Source organism: Globicephala melas, chromosome 12 (genome assembly GCF_963455315.2).
Source record: "Globicephala melas chromosome 12, mGloMel1.2, whole genome shotgun sequence".
Classification (NCBI taxonomy): Eukaryota; Metazoa; Chordata; class Mammalia; order Artiodactyla; family Delphinidae; genus Globicephala; species Globicephala melas.
In genome coordinates, this window is record NC_083325.1 from 74,528,978 (window position 1) to 74,542,166 (window position 13,189).

At 42.8% G+C, this 13,189-nt stretch overlaps 1 protein-coding gene across 1 annotated transcript in view; it reads left to right on the forward strand.

The window, feature by feature from the left end:
- The window catches only part of APOB (apolipoprotein B), a 39,054-nt gene extending 27,248 nt beyond the window's left edge, over positions 1 to 11,806 (forward strand). The window contains exons 25-29 of the mRNA XM_030858310.2: positions 32 to 405; positions 921 to 8,474; positions 8,869 to 8,983; positions 9,082 to 9,268; positions 10,166 to 11,806. Coding sequence (XP_030714170.1) covers positions 32 to 405; positions 921 to 8,474; positions 8,869 to 8,983; positions 9,082 to 9,268; positions 10,166 to 11,806 — 9,871 coding nt within the window. The remainder of the gene's footprint in view (positions 1 to 31; positions 406 to 920; positions 8,475 to 8,868; positions 8,984 to 9,081; positions 9,269 to 10,165) is intronic.
- The last annotated feature ends 1,383 nt before the right edge of the window (positions 11,807 to 13,189 follow it).

Below are 13,189 nucleotides of genomic sequence, written 5' to 3' on the forward strand. Positions count from 1 at the left end.
GTGGGGACATTGTCTTTGCTCTTCATTTCAGTGACGGTCGGATCAAATACACCCTGAACAAGAACAGTGTGAACATTGAGATCCCTTTGCCTTTTGGTGGCAAATCCTCCAAAGATCTAAAGATGTTAGAGACTATTCGGACACCAGCCCTCAACTTCCAGCCTGTGGGATTCCACCTGCCATCTCAAGAGTTCCAAGTCCCCACTTTTACAATCCCCAAGTTGTATCAACTGCGGGTGCCTCTCTTGGGTGTTCTAGACCTCTCCACAAATACCTACAGTAACTTGTATAACTGGTCCGCCTCCTATACTGGCGGCAACACCAGCACAGACTCCTTGAGCCTCCAGGCTCAGTGCCATGTGAAGGCAGACGCCGTGGTCGACCTGCTCTCCTACCATGTGCAAGGTGAGCCCTGCCCAAGGGGAGGTTCACAGAGCGAACTTGCTGCAGGTTCCAATGGGCTAGCCTCCTCTGGGAAGGGAAAAACTTGGGCGTTCTTGCAGACATTGTTCTTGCTACTTGGAACCCTATTCTTTTTCCTTCCTCCCTTCCTTCCTCCCTCCCTTCCTTCCTTCGGAAATATGTATTAAACACTTATGTATCAAGCATTCTACTAGGCAGTAACAGAGAAAACAGATACACTGGCAATTAGAATTCAGTGTGAGAGCTGCTGTGATAGGGTATAATGTGTAAGGTACAGTGGAGGACAAGGGAACCCAGCAAGGTCTGTGGTGGTCAGGGAAGGCCTCCAGGAGGAATGCCTTTTGCTATCAGATTTTGTGCTCATGTTATAAATGGAGGAGACTGTTGCACAACTGACCAAGACCAATGGGACTTCCTTATTGAAAGACTTTCAACATAGAAATTGTTGTGGAAGTGCATGACTTCATTTAACCAATGTGTTTTGATTTTTATGCTAGGATCTGCAAAAACAACGTATGACCACAGGAATACACTCACGTTTTCGGGTGATGGGTCTCTACACCACAAATTCCTGGATTCACACGTCAAATTCAGTCACGTGGAGAAAACTGGAAACAATCCAGCCTCAAAAGGTTTTCTGACATTTGATGCATCGAGTGCCTGGGGACCACAGATATCTGCTTCAGTCCATTTAGACTCAAAAAAGAAACAGCATTTGTATGTCAAAGAGGTCACGATTGATGGGCAGCTCAGAGCCTCTTCGTTCTACGCTAAAGGTGTATATGGCCTGTCTTATCAGAGGGATCCTACCACTGGCCAGCTAAGTGGAGAATCCAACATGAGGTTTAACTCCTCCTACCTCCAGGGCACCAACCAGATAACAGGAAGATATGAAGATGGAACAGTCTCTGTTACCTCCACCTTGGATCTGCAAGGTGGCCTCATGAAAAATACCGCTTCCCTGAAGTACGAGAACTACGAGCTGACTCTGAAATCTGACACCAATGGGAAGTATGAGGACTTTGCCACTTCGAACAAGATGGATCTGACCTTCTCTAAGCAAAGTGCATTGCTACGTTCTGAGTATCAGGCTGATTACAAGTCACTGAAGTTCTTCACCCTGCTTTCCGGATCACTAAACTCCCGTGGTCTTGAGTTAAATGCTGACATCTTGGGCACTGACAGAATTAATAGTGGTGCTCACAAGGCAACACTAAGGATTGCCCAAGATGGAATGTCTACCAGTGCAACGACCAACTTGAAGTGTAGTCCCCTAATGCTGGAGAATGAACTCAATGCCGCGCTCGGCCTCTCTGGGGCATCCCTGAAATTAACAACAAATGGCCGCTTCCGGGAACACCATGCAAAATTCAGTCTAGATGGAAGAGCTACCCTCACAGAGGTGTCACTGGGAAGTGCTTATCAGGCCATGATTCTGGGGGTCGACAGCAAAAACATTTTCAACTTCAGAATCAACCAGGAAGGACTCAAGCTTTCAAACGACATGATGGGCTCATACGCTGAAATGAAACTTGACTACACAAACAATCTGAACATTGCAGGGTTATCACTGGACTTCTCTTCCAAACTTGACAACATTTATAGCTCTGACAAGTTTTATAAGCAAAATTTTAATCTACAGTTACAGCCCTATTCCCTGGTAACTACTTTAAACAACGACTTGAAATTCAGTGCTCTGGATATGACCAACAATGGAAAATTACGGCTTGAACCTCTGAAGCTGAGTGTGGGTGGGACCATAAAAGGAGCCTACCAAAATAATGAACTAAAACACATCTACACTCTTTCTTATGCTGACTTATCAGCAAGTTATAAAGCAGACACTGTAGCTAAGGTGCAGGGCGCAGAGTTTAGCCATCGGCTCAACACTAACATCGCTGGGCTCGCTTCAACCGTTGACATCAGTACAAACTACAATTCGGACTCCCTGCATTTCAACAACGTTTTCCACTCTGCAGTGGCCCCATTTACAATGACCGTCGACACGCATACAAATGGCAATGGGAAACTGGTTCTCTGGGGACAACACACTGGGCAGCTGTATAGCAAATTCCTGTTGAAAGCAGAACCTCTGGCCTTTACTTTTTCTCATGATTACAGAGGATCCACAAGTCACCATCTCGTGTCCAGGAGGAGCATCAGGACTGCTCTTGATCACAAAATCAGTGCCCTGCTCACTCTGGCCGAGCAGACAAGCACCTGGAAACTCAAGACCCAGTTGAACCAAAATGAATACAGCCAGGACTTCAGTGCTTACAACACTAAAGACAAAGTTGGTGTTGAGCTCAGTGGACGAGCCCTGGCTGACCTCACTGTGCTGGACTCCCCTATTACAGTGCCACTTTTACTCAGTGAGCCCATCAGTGTAATTGACGCTTTAGAGCTGAGGGATGCTGTTGACCAGCCCCAAGAATTCACTCTTGTTGCTTCTGTAAAATATGATAAGAACCAAGAGGTTCACACCATCAACCTCCCATTCTTTAAAATCCTGCCAGAATATTTTGAGAAGACTCGAGAGGTAGTTATAGGTGCACTGGAAGCTATACAGAAAGAATTGAAACACATCAATATTGATGAACGCATGAGGAAATACACAGCAGCCTTGGACAGACTCCCACAGCAAGTTAATGATTATCTGAATGCATTCAACTGGGAGAAACAAGTTTTGAGTGCCAAGGAGAAACTAACTGCTTTCACAGAAAATTATAGAATTACAGAAAATGATCTGCAGATCGTATTAGACAATGCCAAAATCAACCTTAATGGAAAACTATCTCAGCTACAAACATATGTGATACAATTTGATCAGTATATTAAAGATAATTATGATTTACATGATTTTAAGGCAGCTATTGCTAAGATTATTGATCGAATCATTGAAAAATTGAAAACTCTTGATGAACATTATCATATCCGTGTAACTGTACTAAAAGAAATCCGTGATCTGTGTTTTTTTATTGAAAATATTGATTTTAACAAAATTGGAAGTAGTACTGCGTCTTGGATTCAAAATATGGATACTAAGTATCAAATCAGAATCCAGATACAAGAAAAATTGCAGCAGCTCCATGTGCAGATTCAGAATGTAGACATCCAGCACCTTGCGGACAAGGTCAGACAACAGGTTGAAGCTGTTGATGTCAGAGTGCTCTTAGATCAGTTGAGAACCACAATCTCATTTCAAAGAATAAAGGAAATTATTGAGCATGTCAAATACTGTGTTACACATCTTTTTGAAGATTTTGAAGTAATTGAGGAAATCAATGCTTTCAGAGTCATGGTCCATGAGTTCATTGAGACATATAAAATAGACCACCACATCCAGGTTTTAATGGATAAGTCAGTGCAGTTGGCCCACCAATACAAGCTGCAGGAGACTGTTCAGAAGCTAAGCAGTGTCCTACAGCAAGTCAAGATGGCAGATCTTGTTGAGGAATTGATTGGGTTTACCGACCATGCTCTCAGGCAGCTTGAAGCATTGTCTTTTAAACAATTCATTGAGGAAATAAACAGATTCCTTGACTTGCTGGTAAAGAAGTTAAGGTCATTTGATTACCACCAGTTTGTAGGTGAAGCCAATAATAAAATTCGTGAGGTGACTCAGAGAATCAATGGTGAAATTCGGGCTCTGGGACTTCCACAGAAAGCTAAAGCACTACAGCTGTTCACAGAGGACGTCAAGGCCACAGTCTCAGTCCATCTGGAAAACCTAAAGGCCACCAAAGTAACCTGGTTCCTTGATTGGTTACGGGTTTCTGTAGTTCACATGAAAGCCAAATTCCAAGACACCCTGGAAGATATACGAGACCGAGTGTATCAAATGGATATGCAGCAGGAAGTCCAGCAATACCTGTTCCTAGTTGGCCAGGTTTACAGCACACTTGTCACCTACATTTCTGATTGGTGGAATCTTGCTGCTAAGAACCTTACTGACTTTGCAGAACAGTATTCTCTCCAAGACTGGGCCAAAAACCTGAAAACATTAGTAGAACAAGGGTTCACTGTTCCCAAAATCCAGACCACCTTTGGGACCATACCTGCCTTTGAAGTCAGTCTCCGTGCCCTTCAGGAGGCTACATATCAGACTCCTGACTTCATTGTCCCCCTGACAGATCTGAAGATTCCATCCGTTCAGATCAACTTCAAAAAGTTGAAAGATATAAAAATCCCATCCAGGTTTTCCACGCCAGAATTTACTGTCCTCAATACCTTCCACATCCCTTCCTTTACAGTTGACTTGGTAGAAATAAAAACAAAGATCATCAGAACCATTGACCAAATGCTGAACAGTGAGCTGCAGTGGCCAGTCCCAGAAGTGTACCTGAGGGATCTGAGCGGGGTGGACACGGTTCTTGCTAGAATCCCTGTGCCAGACTTCCATTTACCAGAAATCACAATTCCAGAATTTGTCATCCCACATCTCAATGTTACAGATTTTCAAGTTTCTGACCTTCACATACCAGAATTCCAGCTTCCCCACATCTCACACACAACTGAAGTACCTACTTTTGGCAAGCTATATGGCATTTTGAAAATCCAATCTCCCCTTCTCATACTAGATGCAAATGCTGACATTCAGAATGTAACTGCTTCAGCAAACCAGGCAGAGATTGAGGCTTCTGTCACTGCCAAAGGAGAATCCAAATTAGAAGTTCTCAATTTTGATTTTCAAGCAAACGCACAACTCTCAGACCCTAAGATTAATCCACTGGTTCTGAAGGAATCTATGAGGTTCTCCAGCAAGTACCTGAAAATGGAGCATGAGAGTGAAGTGCTATTTGTTGGAAATGCTATTGAGGGAAAATCAAACACAGTGGCAGGTTTACACACAGAAAAAAATACACTGGAGCTTAGTAACGGTGTGCTTGTCAAGATAAATCATCAGCTTACCCTGGACAGCAACACAAAGTACTTCCACAAATTGAACATCCCCAAACTGGACTTCTCCAGCCAGGCTGACCTGCGCAGTGAAATCAAGACCCTGTTGGAAGCTGGACACCTAGCATGGACTTCTTCTGGAACAGGGTCCTGGAAATTGGCCTGCCACAAATTCTCAGATGAGGGAACACAGGAATCCCAAAGTAACTTTACTGTGGAAGGACCCATCACGTCCTTTGGATTATCTAATAAGATCAATAGCAAACACCTAAGAGTAAACCAAAATATAGTTTATGAATCTCGCTTCCTCAACTTTTCTAAATTTGAAATCCAGTCACAAGCTGAATGCCAGTACTTGGGCCGCAGTGTTCTAACTGCTAAAGGTATGGCGCTGCTTAGAGAAGGGAAGGCAGAGATAACTGGCAACCACGATGCGCATTTAAATGGAAAGGTTATTGGAACTCTGAAAAATTCTCTTTTCTTTTCAGCACAGCCACATGCGCTTACCGCATCCACAAACAATGAAGGGAACTTGAGAGTTAGTTTTCCATTAAAATTGACAGGGAAGATAGACTTTTTGAATAATTATGCACTGTTTCTGAGTCCTGGTGCCCAGCAAGCAAGTTGGCAATCAAGTGCCAGGTTCAATCAGTATAAGTACAATCAGAATTTCTCTGCTGGAAACAATGAGAAAAGCATCAAGGCCCACATAGGGATAAATGGAGAAGCCAACCTGGATTTTTTAAACATTCCTTTAACAATCCCTGAAATGACTCTACCTTATACAAACCTCACAACACCCCAGGTGAAAGATATCTCCTTATGGGAAAAGACAGGCTTGAAGGAATTCTTGAAAACAACAAAGCAATCATTCGATTTAAGTGTAAAGGCTCAGTATAAGAAAAACAAAGACAAGCATTCCATCCCAGTTCCTCTGGCTGGATTTTATGCATTTATCAATCGTAACATCAATTCCTTCAACAGGCATTTCGAGACAGTCAAAAACAAGGCATTAGATTTTTTTATCAAATCCTACAATGAAGCAAAAATTACATTTGATAAGTACAAGGTTGAAAAATCCCTCAACCAGCAACCCAGGTTCTATAAAATTCCTGGATACACTATTCCAGTTACCAACATTGAAGTGTCTCCATTCACAGTGAAGATGTTGACATTCGGGTATGTGATCCCCAAAGAGATCAGTACCCCCAGCATCACCATCCCGGGTTCTGGCGCCTACGTGCCCTCATACACATTAGTCCCGCCATTCCTAGAGCTGCCAACCCTTCATGTCCCTAGGAATCTTCTTGAGCTTTCTCTTCCAGAGTTCAAGGTATTGAGTACCACAAACAAAATTCTAATTCCAGCCATGGGCAATATTACCTATGATTTTTCCTTTAAATCAAGTGTCATCACACTGAATACCAATGTTGGTCTTTATAACCAATCAGATATTGTGGCTCATTTTCTTACTTCCTCTTCTTCTGTCATTGATGCACTGCAGTACAAATTAGAGGGCACCTCAAGTTTGACAAGGAAAAGAGGGTTGAAGTTAGCCACAGCTTTGTCTCTGAGTAACAAACTCGTGGAGGGCAATCATGACAATACTATTAGCTTCACCAAGAAAAACATGGATGCATCCATGACAACTGCAAGAGTCCAAATTCCACTTTTGAGAATGAATTTCAAGCAAGAACTTAATGGAAATACCAAGTCAAAACCTACTGTCTCTTCATCCATTGAACTGAAGTATGATTTCAGTTGGCCCCATGTGTACACTACTGCTACAGGGGCGTTTGACCACAAGCTCAGCTTAGAATGTCTCACCTCTTACTTTTCCATTGAGTCATCTACCAAAGGAGATGTCAAGGCTTTTATCCTTTCAAGGGAATATTCAGGAACTCTTGCCAGTGAGGCCAGCACTTACTTGAATTCCAAGGGTACTCGATCTTCTGTGAAGCTGCTAGGAGCTTCCAAAGTAGATGGTATCTGGAACCTTGAAGTAAAAGAAAATTTTGCTGGAGAAACCACTCTCCAACGCATATATGCCATCTGGGAACAAAATACGAAAAACCATTTACAGCTAGGGGGCCTCTTTTTAACATCTGGAGAGCATACAAGCAAAGCCACCCTGGAACTTTCCCTGTGGGAAATATCAGCCCTTGTTCAGGTCCGTGCACGTCAGCCCAATTCCCTCCTTAATATCAATTACCTTGGCCAGGAAGTGTCCCTGAATGCTAACACTGAGAACCAGAAAATGAGCTGGAAAAGTCAGGTCCAGGTTCATTCTGGGTCTCTCCAGAACAACATACAGCTTTCCAATGGCCAAGAAGAGGCACGCCTTGACATGGCAGGCTCCTTAGAAGGGTACCTATGGTTCCTCAAAGATGCTGTCTTACCAGTTTATGACAAGAGCATGTGGGACCTCCTAAAGCTGGATGTAACCACCACCAACGATAGGAAACAGTATCTCCGTGCTTCAACTGCCCTTGTATATACCAAAAACCCCAATGGCTATCCTGTTTCTATCCCCGTGCAAGAATTGGCTGATAAATTCATTATTCCTGGACTGAAACTAAATAACCTAAATTCCGTTCATGTCACACCTACATTCCACGTCCCCTTTACAGATCTTCAGGTTCCATCCTACATACTTGACTTCAGTGAAATAAAAATCTACAAGCTAAGTACTTTGCCATTTGCCCTCAACATATCAACACTACCCAAAGTGAAATTCCCCAAAGTTGATGTGTTAGCACAATATTCTAAACCAGAAGTCTCCTCGGTTCCCTTTTTTGAGATAACTGTGCCTGCATCTCAGTTAACTGTGTCCCACTTCACCCTTCCAAAAAGTATTTCAGTTGGCAGTGCTGTTTTGGATCTAAATGTGGTGGCCAACAACACTGCAGACTTCGAGTTGCCAACAGTCACCATGCCTGAGCAGACTATTGAGATTCCTTCCATGAAGTTCTCTGTACCTGCTGGAATTTTCATTCCTTCCTTTGGAACACTGACTGCACGTTTCGAGGTGGCCTCTCCCTTGTATAATGCCACTTGGAGTGCTGGTTTGAAAAATAAAGAAGATCACGTTGAAACATTCCTGGATTCCACATGCAGCTCCACCATTCAGTTCCTGGAATATGACCTAAACGGTAAGGAAATTTCCTGCCTCCCCTACACGCTTTATTTCTTCAGTGCGAGTTGTGAATAAATAATTATGTGTTTAGATATGACTTGAAGCAAAATTGCTCTCTATAGCAAAATTGAAAAGAGGCGGGAAGGAGACACATGTATACCCCACATGTGAAAACCATCCTGTTGAAAACCTACCGACATTGCTGAAGAATAGGTTCAGAGAAAATAGATTTTTCTGTAATCATTTTAGGACTAAAAAGGTCTCCTGTTTTTTTAAGTGAGGACCGCGTGTTTCAAACATATAAATTCTATCTATCTTAACTGTTAAGATAGAATTCTCTGCTTTCACAATGAAAATGTTTATATCCTGCAGTTACTAATCTAATGAAATATAAAATCTTTCCCATACAGTTGTGGGAACACACAAAATTGAAGGTGGCATGTTAGTTTGTAAAACTAACGGATCATTTGCACACCACGACTTCAGTGCAGAGTATGAAGAAGTTGGCAGATATCAAGGACTTGGGTATGGAACTTCTATTTTCATCTCTTTTCCAGTCATTGTGATGTTTGCCATCTCCACATCCCTTTCGTGACAGCCCATCTGCTTTCTTTTGCTTTCAGGTACTGGAATGGAAAGGTCGACCTTAACATCACCAGCCCGACATTAACTGATGTCCATCTGCGCTACCAGGAAAGCGAGAACCACCACTCCTCCTCAGTAGCCTCCCCAGCCATAGGCACTGTGGTCATCGACATGAAGAACATTAACGATACCTTATGGAGATGGAACCTCTACTACCGCCCTCAGGTGAGTCCCATCTAGTAGGTTACACACCCCAAGAGCAAACAGAGAATATGGGCAGGTAATACAAAGTATTACCTAGGGGCTTTCCCAAACTAGGTGAAACACAAGCAATGAGCAGGTTGAACTTCTCTTCTGAGGAGCTATTCTCCAGAACGTATTAGGAGTCTTTTATTGATTGTATTTGATGCACACATGACCTCATATTACCACTATTATTTTATTACATTTGGGCAGTTCTAGAAAGATGAGAGTTTTGCCTCATCACCTAAATCATGGAAAAACCCTGCCATATGCTGAGTACATTTTTCAGACTGGGGCTTCTTGGAGTATTTGAGGCTTCACAATTCTTCCCCACAGTAGGATTGTTAGATATGCCAGGTTTCTCTCATTGGGCTCTGCCAGGGCCCAATCAAAGATGCCATCAGTAGAGGAGAGAAAATAATCGGGTTCTGTCACTAAAGTTTATCACAGGCTTAGAGGATGGATGGCCCCTGATATTGGGCTTCTAGGTCTCTGCTCGGTGGGCCCTGGACTTTTTTCTTTTTTGTTACTTCTCCTTTCTCTGAATTAGTCTTTCCCTGTGTTTCTCTCCCCGTTCTTTTCCTCCTTGTCCTCTTCTGATCTTCAGGCCTAGAAAGGCCTGAATGTTAAATGTTACTGTGTAAATGCCTTACATAATTTTGTCCTTTCTGGGGCATGTGTTAAAGAGGAATTAACAAGAGTGTATTTGTTTAACCGTAAGACAAACACATGAACTGACATATGAAAGATAAATCCCCATCAGAATATGAAAGATCCTCTGATCTTTACTTTTAACTGCTAATGAAGTTTTAGTGTAGTATACTATGAAATCAAGATAATTGAAAACATGTTCTTTTCATCCTTTTTTGCTGGTTTTAGTCCTCTCCAGATAAAACACTCAACATAGTCAAAATTGAGATGAGAGCCCCGGAATCGGATGATGAAGTTCAGATTAAAGCTAACTGGGAAGAAGAAGCAGTGTCTGAATTGCTAAGCTCTCTCAAAGACAATATGCCCAAGGCCATGGGGGCCTCTTATGACTATGTCAACAAGTACCACCAGGAGTACACGGGACTCGATCTGAGAGATGCTTCTTTAAAACTGAGAAGAGGTTTGCAGAACAGCGCTGAGCAGGTGTATCAAGGGGCCGTGAGGCAGATTGATGAGGTGGACGTGGGGCTCCAAAGGATAGCCAGAGGCACCACTAGAACCTACCAGCAGTGGAAGGACACGGCCAAGAGTCTGTACCAGGAACTGTTGGCTCAGGAGGACCACAGTGGTTTCCAGAGACTCCAGAAGAAGGTGTTTGACAGCTTAATAGGAGTTACTCAGGAATACAATGTGACAGTGAACCGTGTGATTGACTCGTTCATTGATTTCCTGAAGTCCACCAGATTCCAGCTCCCAGGAGGAGCCGGGAACTACACTGAAGACGAACTCTACACTACGGTCCTGAAGAAAGTAGGTAAGCTACTGTCCCAGGTACATTCAAAGATCCATAGTGGGTTAGAAATACTGTTTTCCTATTTCCAAGACCTGATGGAGAAATCTGAATTAATCAAGGACCTAAAGAATAAATTTCCCTTTGATTCAGTGTACTATCAACTAATAGGTATAGGCTCAGAGTATGGAAAACTGTTGAAATCTTTATCACAAGAGATCCAAAAGGCACTTAGTGACCTCCAGTCTGTCAAGACTACAGAGATGCTAAGTAATCTTAAGAGGTTTCTACAACGCATTTTCCAAGAGATAGAAGAAGATCTTAAACGCTTGAAGGAGAAGAAATTTACTGATCTCATTAATGATACCCAACACGACATCAGCACAACCTTCGACACATTCATTTCATTTGTTTTTAGACTCCTGAAAGAAAACCTAGGTCCTAACTTTGGTGAGTTTAATGAACTTGTTCAAAACAAACTTCAGGAAGCCTCTCAAGAGTTACAGCAGCTCCATCAGTATGTGCAGGCTCTTCGCAAAGAATATTTTGATCCAAGTATGGTTGGCTGGACAGTGAAATATTATGAACTTGAAGAAAAGTTCATCAACCTGATCAAGAAGCTAGTAGATGTCCTTAAGGACTTCCATTCCAAATACACTGTCAGTGCTGCTGGCTTTGCTTCCCAACTCTCAAGTCAGGTTGAGCAACTGGTGCAGAAAGATTTCCAGGAATATCTGAGCATCCTTGCCGATGCAGATGGAAAAGGGAAAGAGAAGATTGCAGAGCTTTCTACCAGTGCTCAGGAAATAATTAAAAGCTGGGCTGTTGCAGTGAAGGAAATCATCTCTGATTACCGCCAGCAGTTCACATATAAACTACAGGATTTTGCAGACCAACTCTCTGATTACTATGAAAAATTCATTGCTGAGTCCAAAAGATTGATTGACCTGTCCATTCAAAACTACCACATGTTTCTGAGATATATCATGGAGTTACTGAAAGAGCTACAATTGGCCACAGTCAATGGCATGAGCCCCTACATAAAGGTTGCTCCAGGAGAGTTTACTATCACCTTCTAATTTTTTATAGCAATTCTCATTTATTCTTCTGCTCCAATTAAACTTCCACATAGTAGGGAAAAAATTCAAACTGTATGTATTAATATAATCATCCACCAGCCAGCCCTGTAGCAGGGAGCTGACTACAAGCAGAAACACATATGAACTGGACCTGCATCGAAGCTGGCATCAGATCTCTGAGGGTCTCTGAACTCTGGGAAATGACATTTTTTGCAAGTTAAAGAAAACCAGGATCTGAGTTATTTTGCTAAACTTTGGGAGAGCGAGAACAAATAAATAAATTCTTTACTGTGTCTCATACCACTCAATGTGACTCATTCATATTGAAAGATAGAGAAATGAGGTAATTTATTCAAATGTCTGGCATTTCAAAACCTCTAGAACACACACTGTTTTGAGTGATAGGGGAAAAGGAGAATTTAGGGAGGGAAACACTTTGCCACCTTGAAGAAAGTAACTGATCTCAGAGACTGTATTTGCCAAGTGAGAATGAACAACTATTTGCAAAGGCTTTCACATAATTTGACCCACAGGAGCATCTCAGTATGTGCCACACAACCTTCCTCACCAACCAGTCTGCTTTTGCCAGGTAAGGCTCTCTGCTAGGCTCTGAGATGAACCATCAGGCCCTTTATTTGACTCACCTGCCAGCAGTGGAAAAGGAGTGGCTAAGAAAGAAGTCCTAACGGCAAGGGCTTCATGGCAGTAGGGATCCCAGAAGGCTCCCTGCGGCTCGGCCAGGATCCATTCGTGGCAGGGGAAGTAAGGGTGGGAGAGGAGACTTGGGACATGGGTTCCTAACATTTCTGGGACCAAGCATACATTAATGCTCTTGAATTTCTTTATTTCTCCAAGCTTAATATCCAGTAATCCTAAGTGTAATCAAAACCCAAGCGTTTCCCCTACTACATCCACTCACCTCAAACTCTGATTTTAAACACTGGCAACATCCAGTCAGAGCATCCAGGATGAGCTCTGGTGAGGGAAGGCTGCAGAGAAGCCGTGCAGCCCAGCTGTCCCTAATGTCATCGGGAAGGTCAGCGGTAACTTGCATTTCAGCGGCACTGGAGGACAAAGGAAGGGTGTGACCTTTGGGGAATAGGAAATTGGAGACCACCCCAAGTCCTACATGAGACCTGTTTGGAAAAGGCCCTTTTTATCCCCAGATACCTTCAAGCTGCAGCATTCTTTCATAAAGCCTTCAGATTCCCTTGGTAAAGGCCACTCTTAAAATGGACAAGCATTACCTGGAAAAGAAAACACATAGCCTCTTGGTACCTTAGCAGGATTCTCCTGTCTAGAACCGAGGAGCCAGAAAGAGTCATAGGGAGGTGGAACATGTATGGATCTGGTGCTCAAAGAAAGTCTTTTGGCTAATGAATC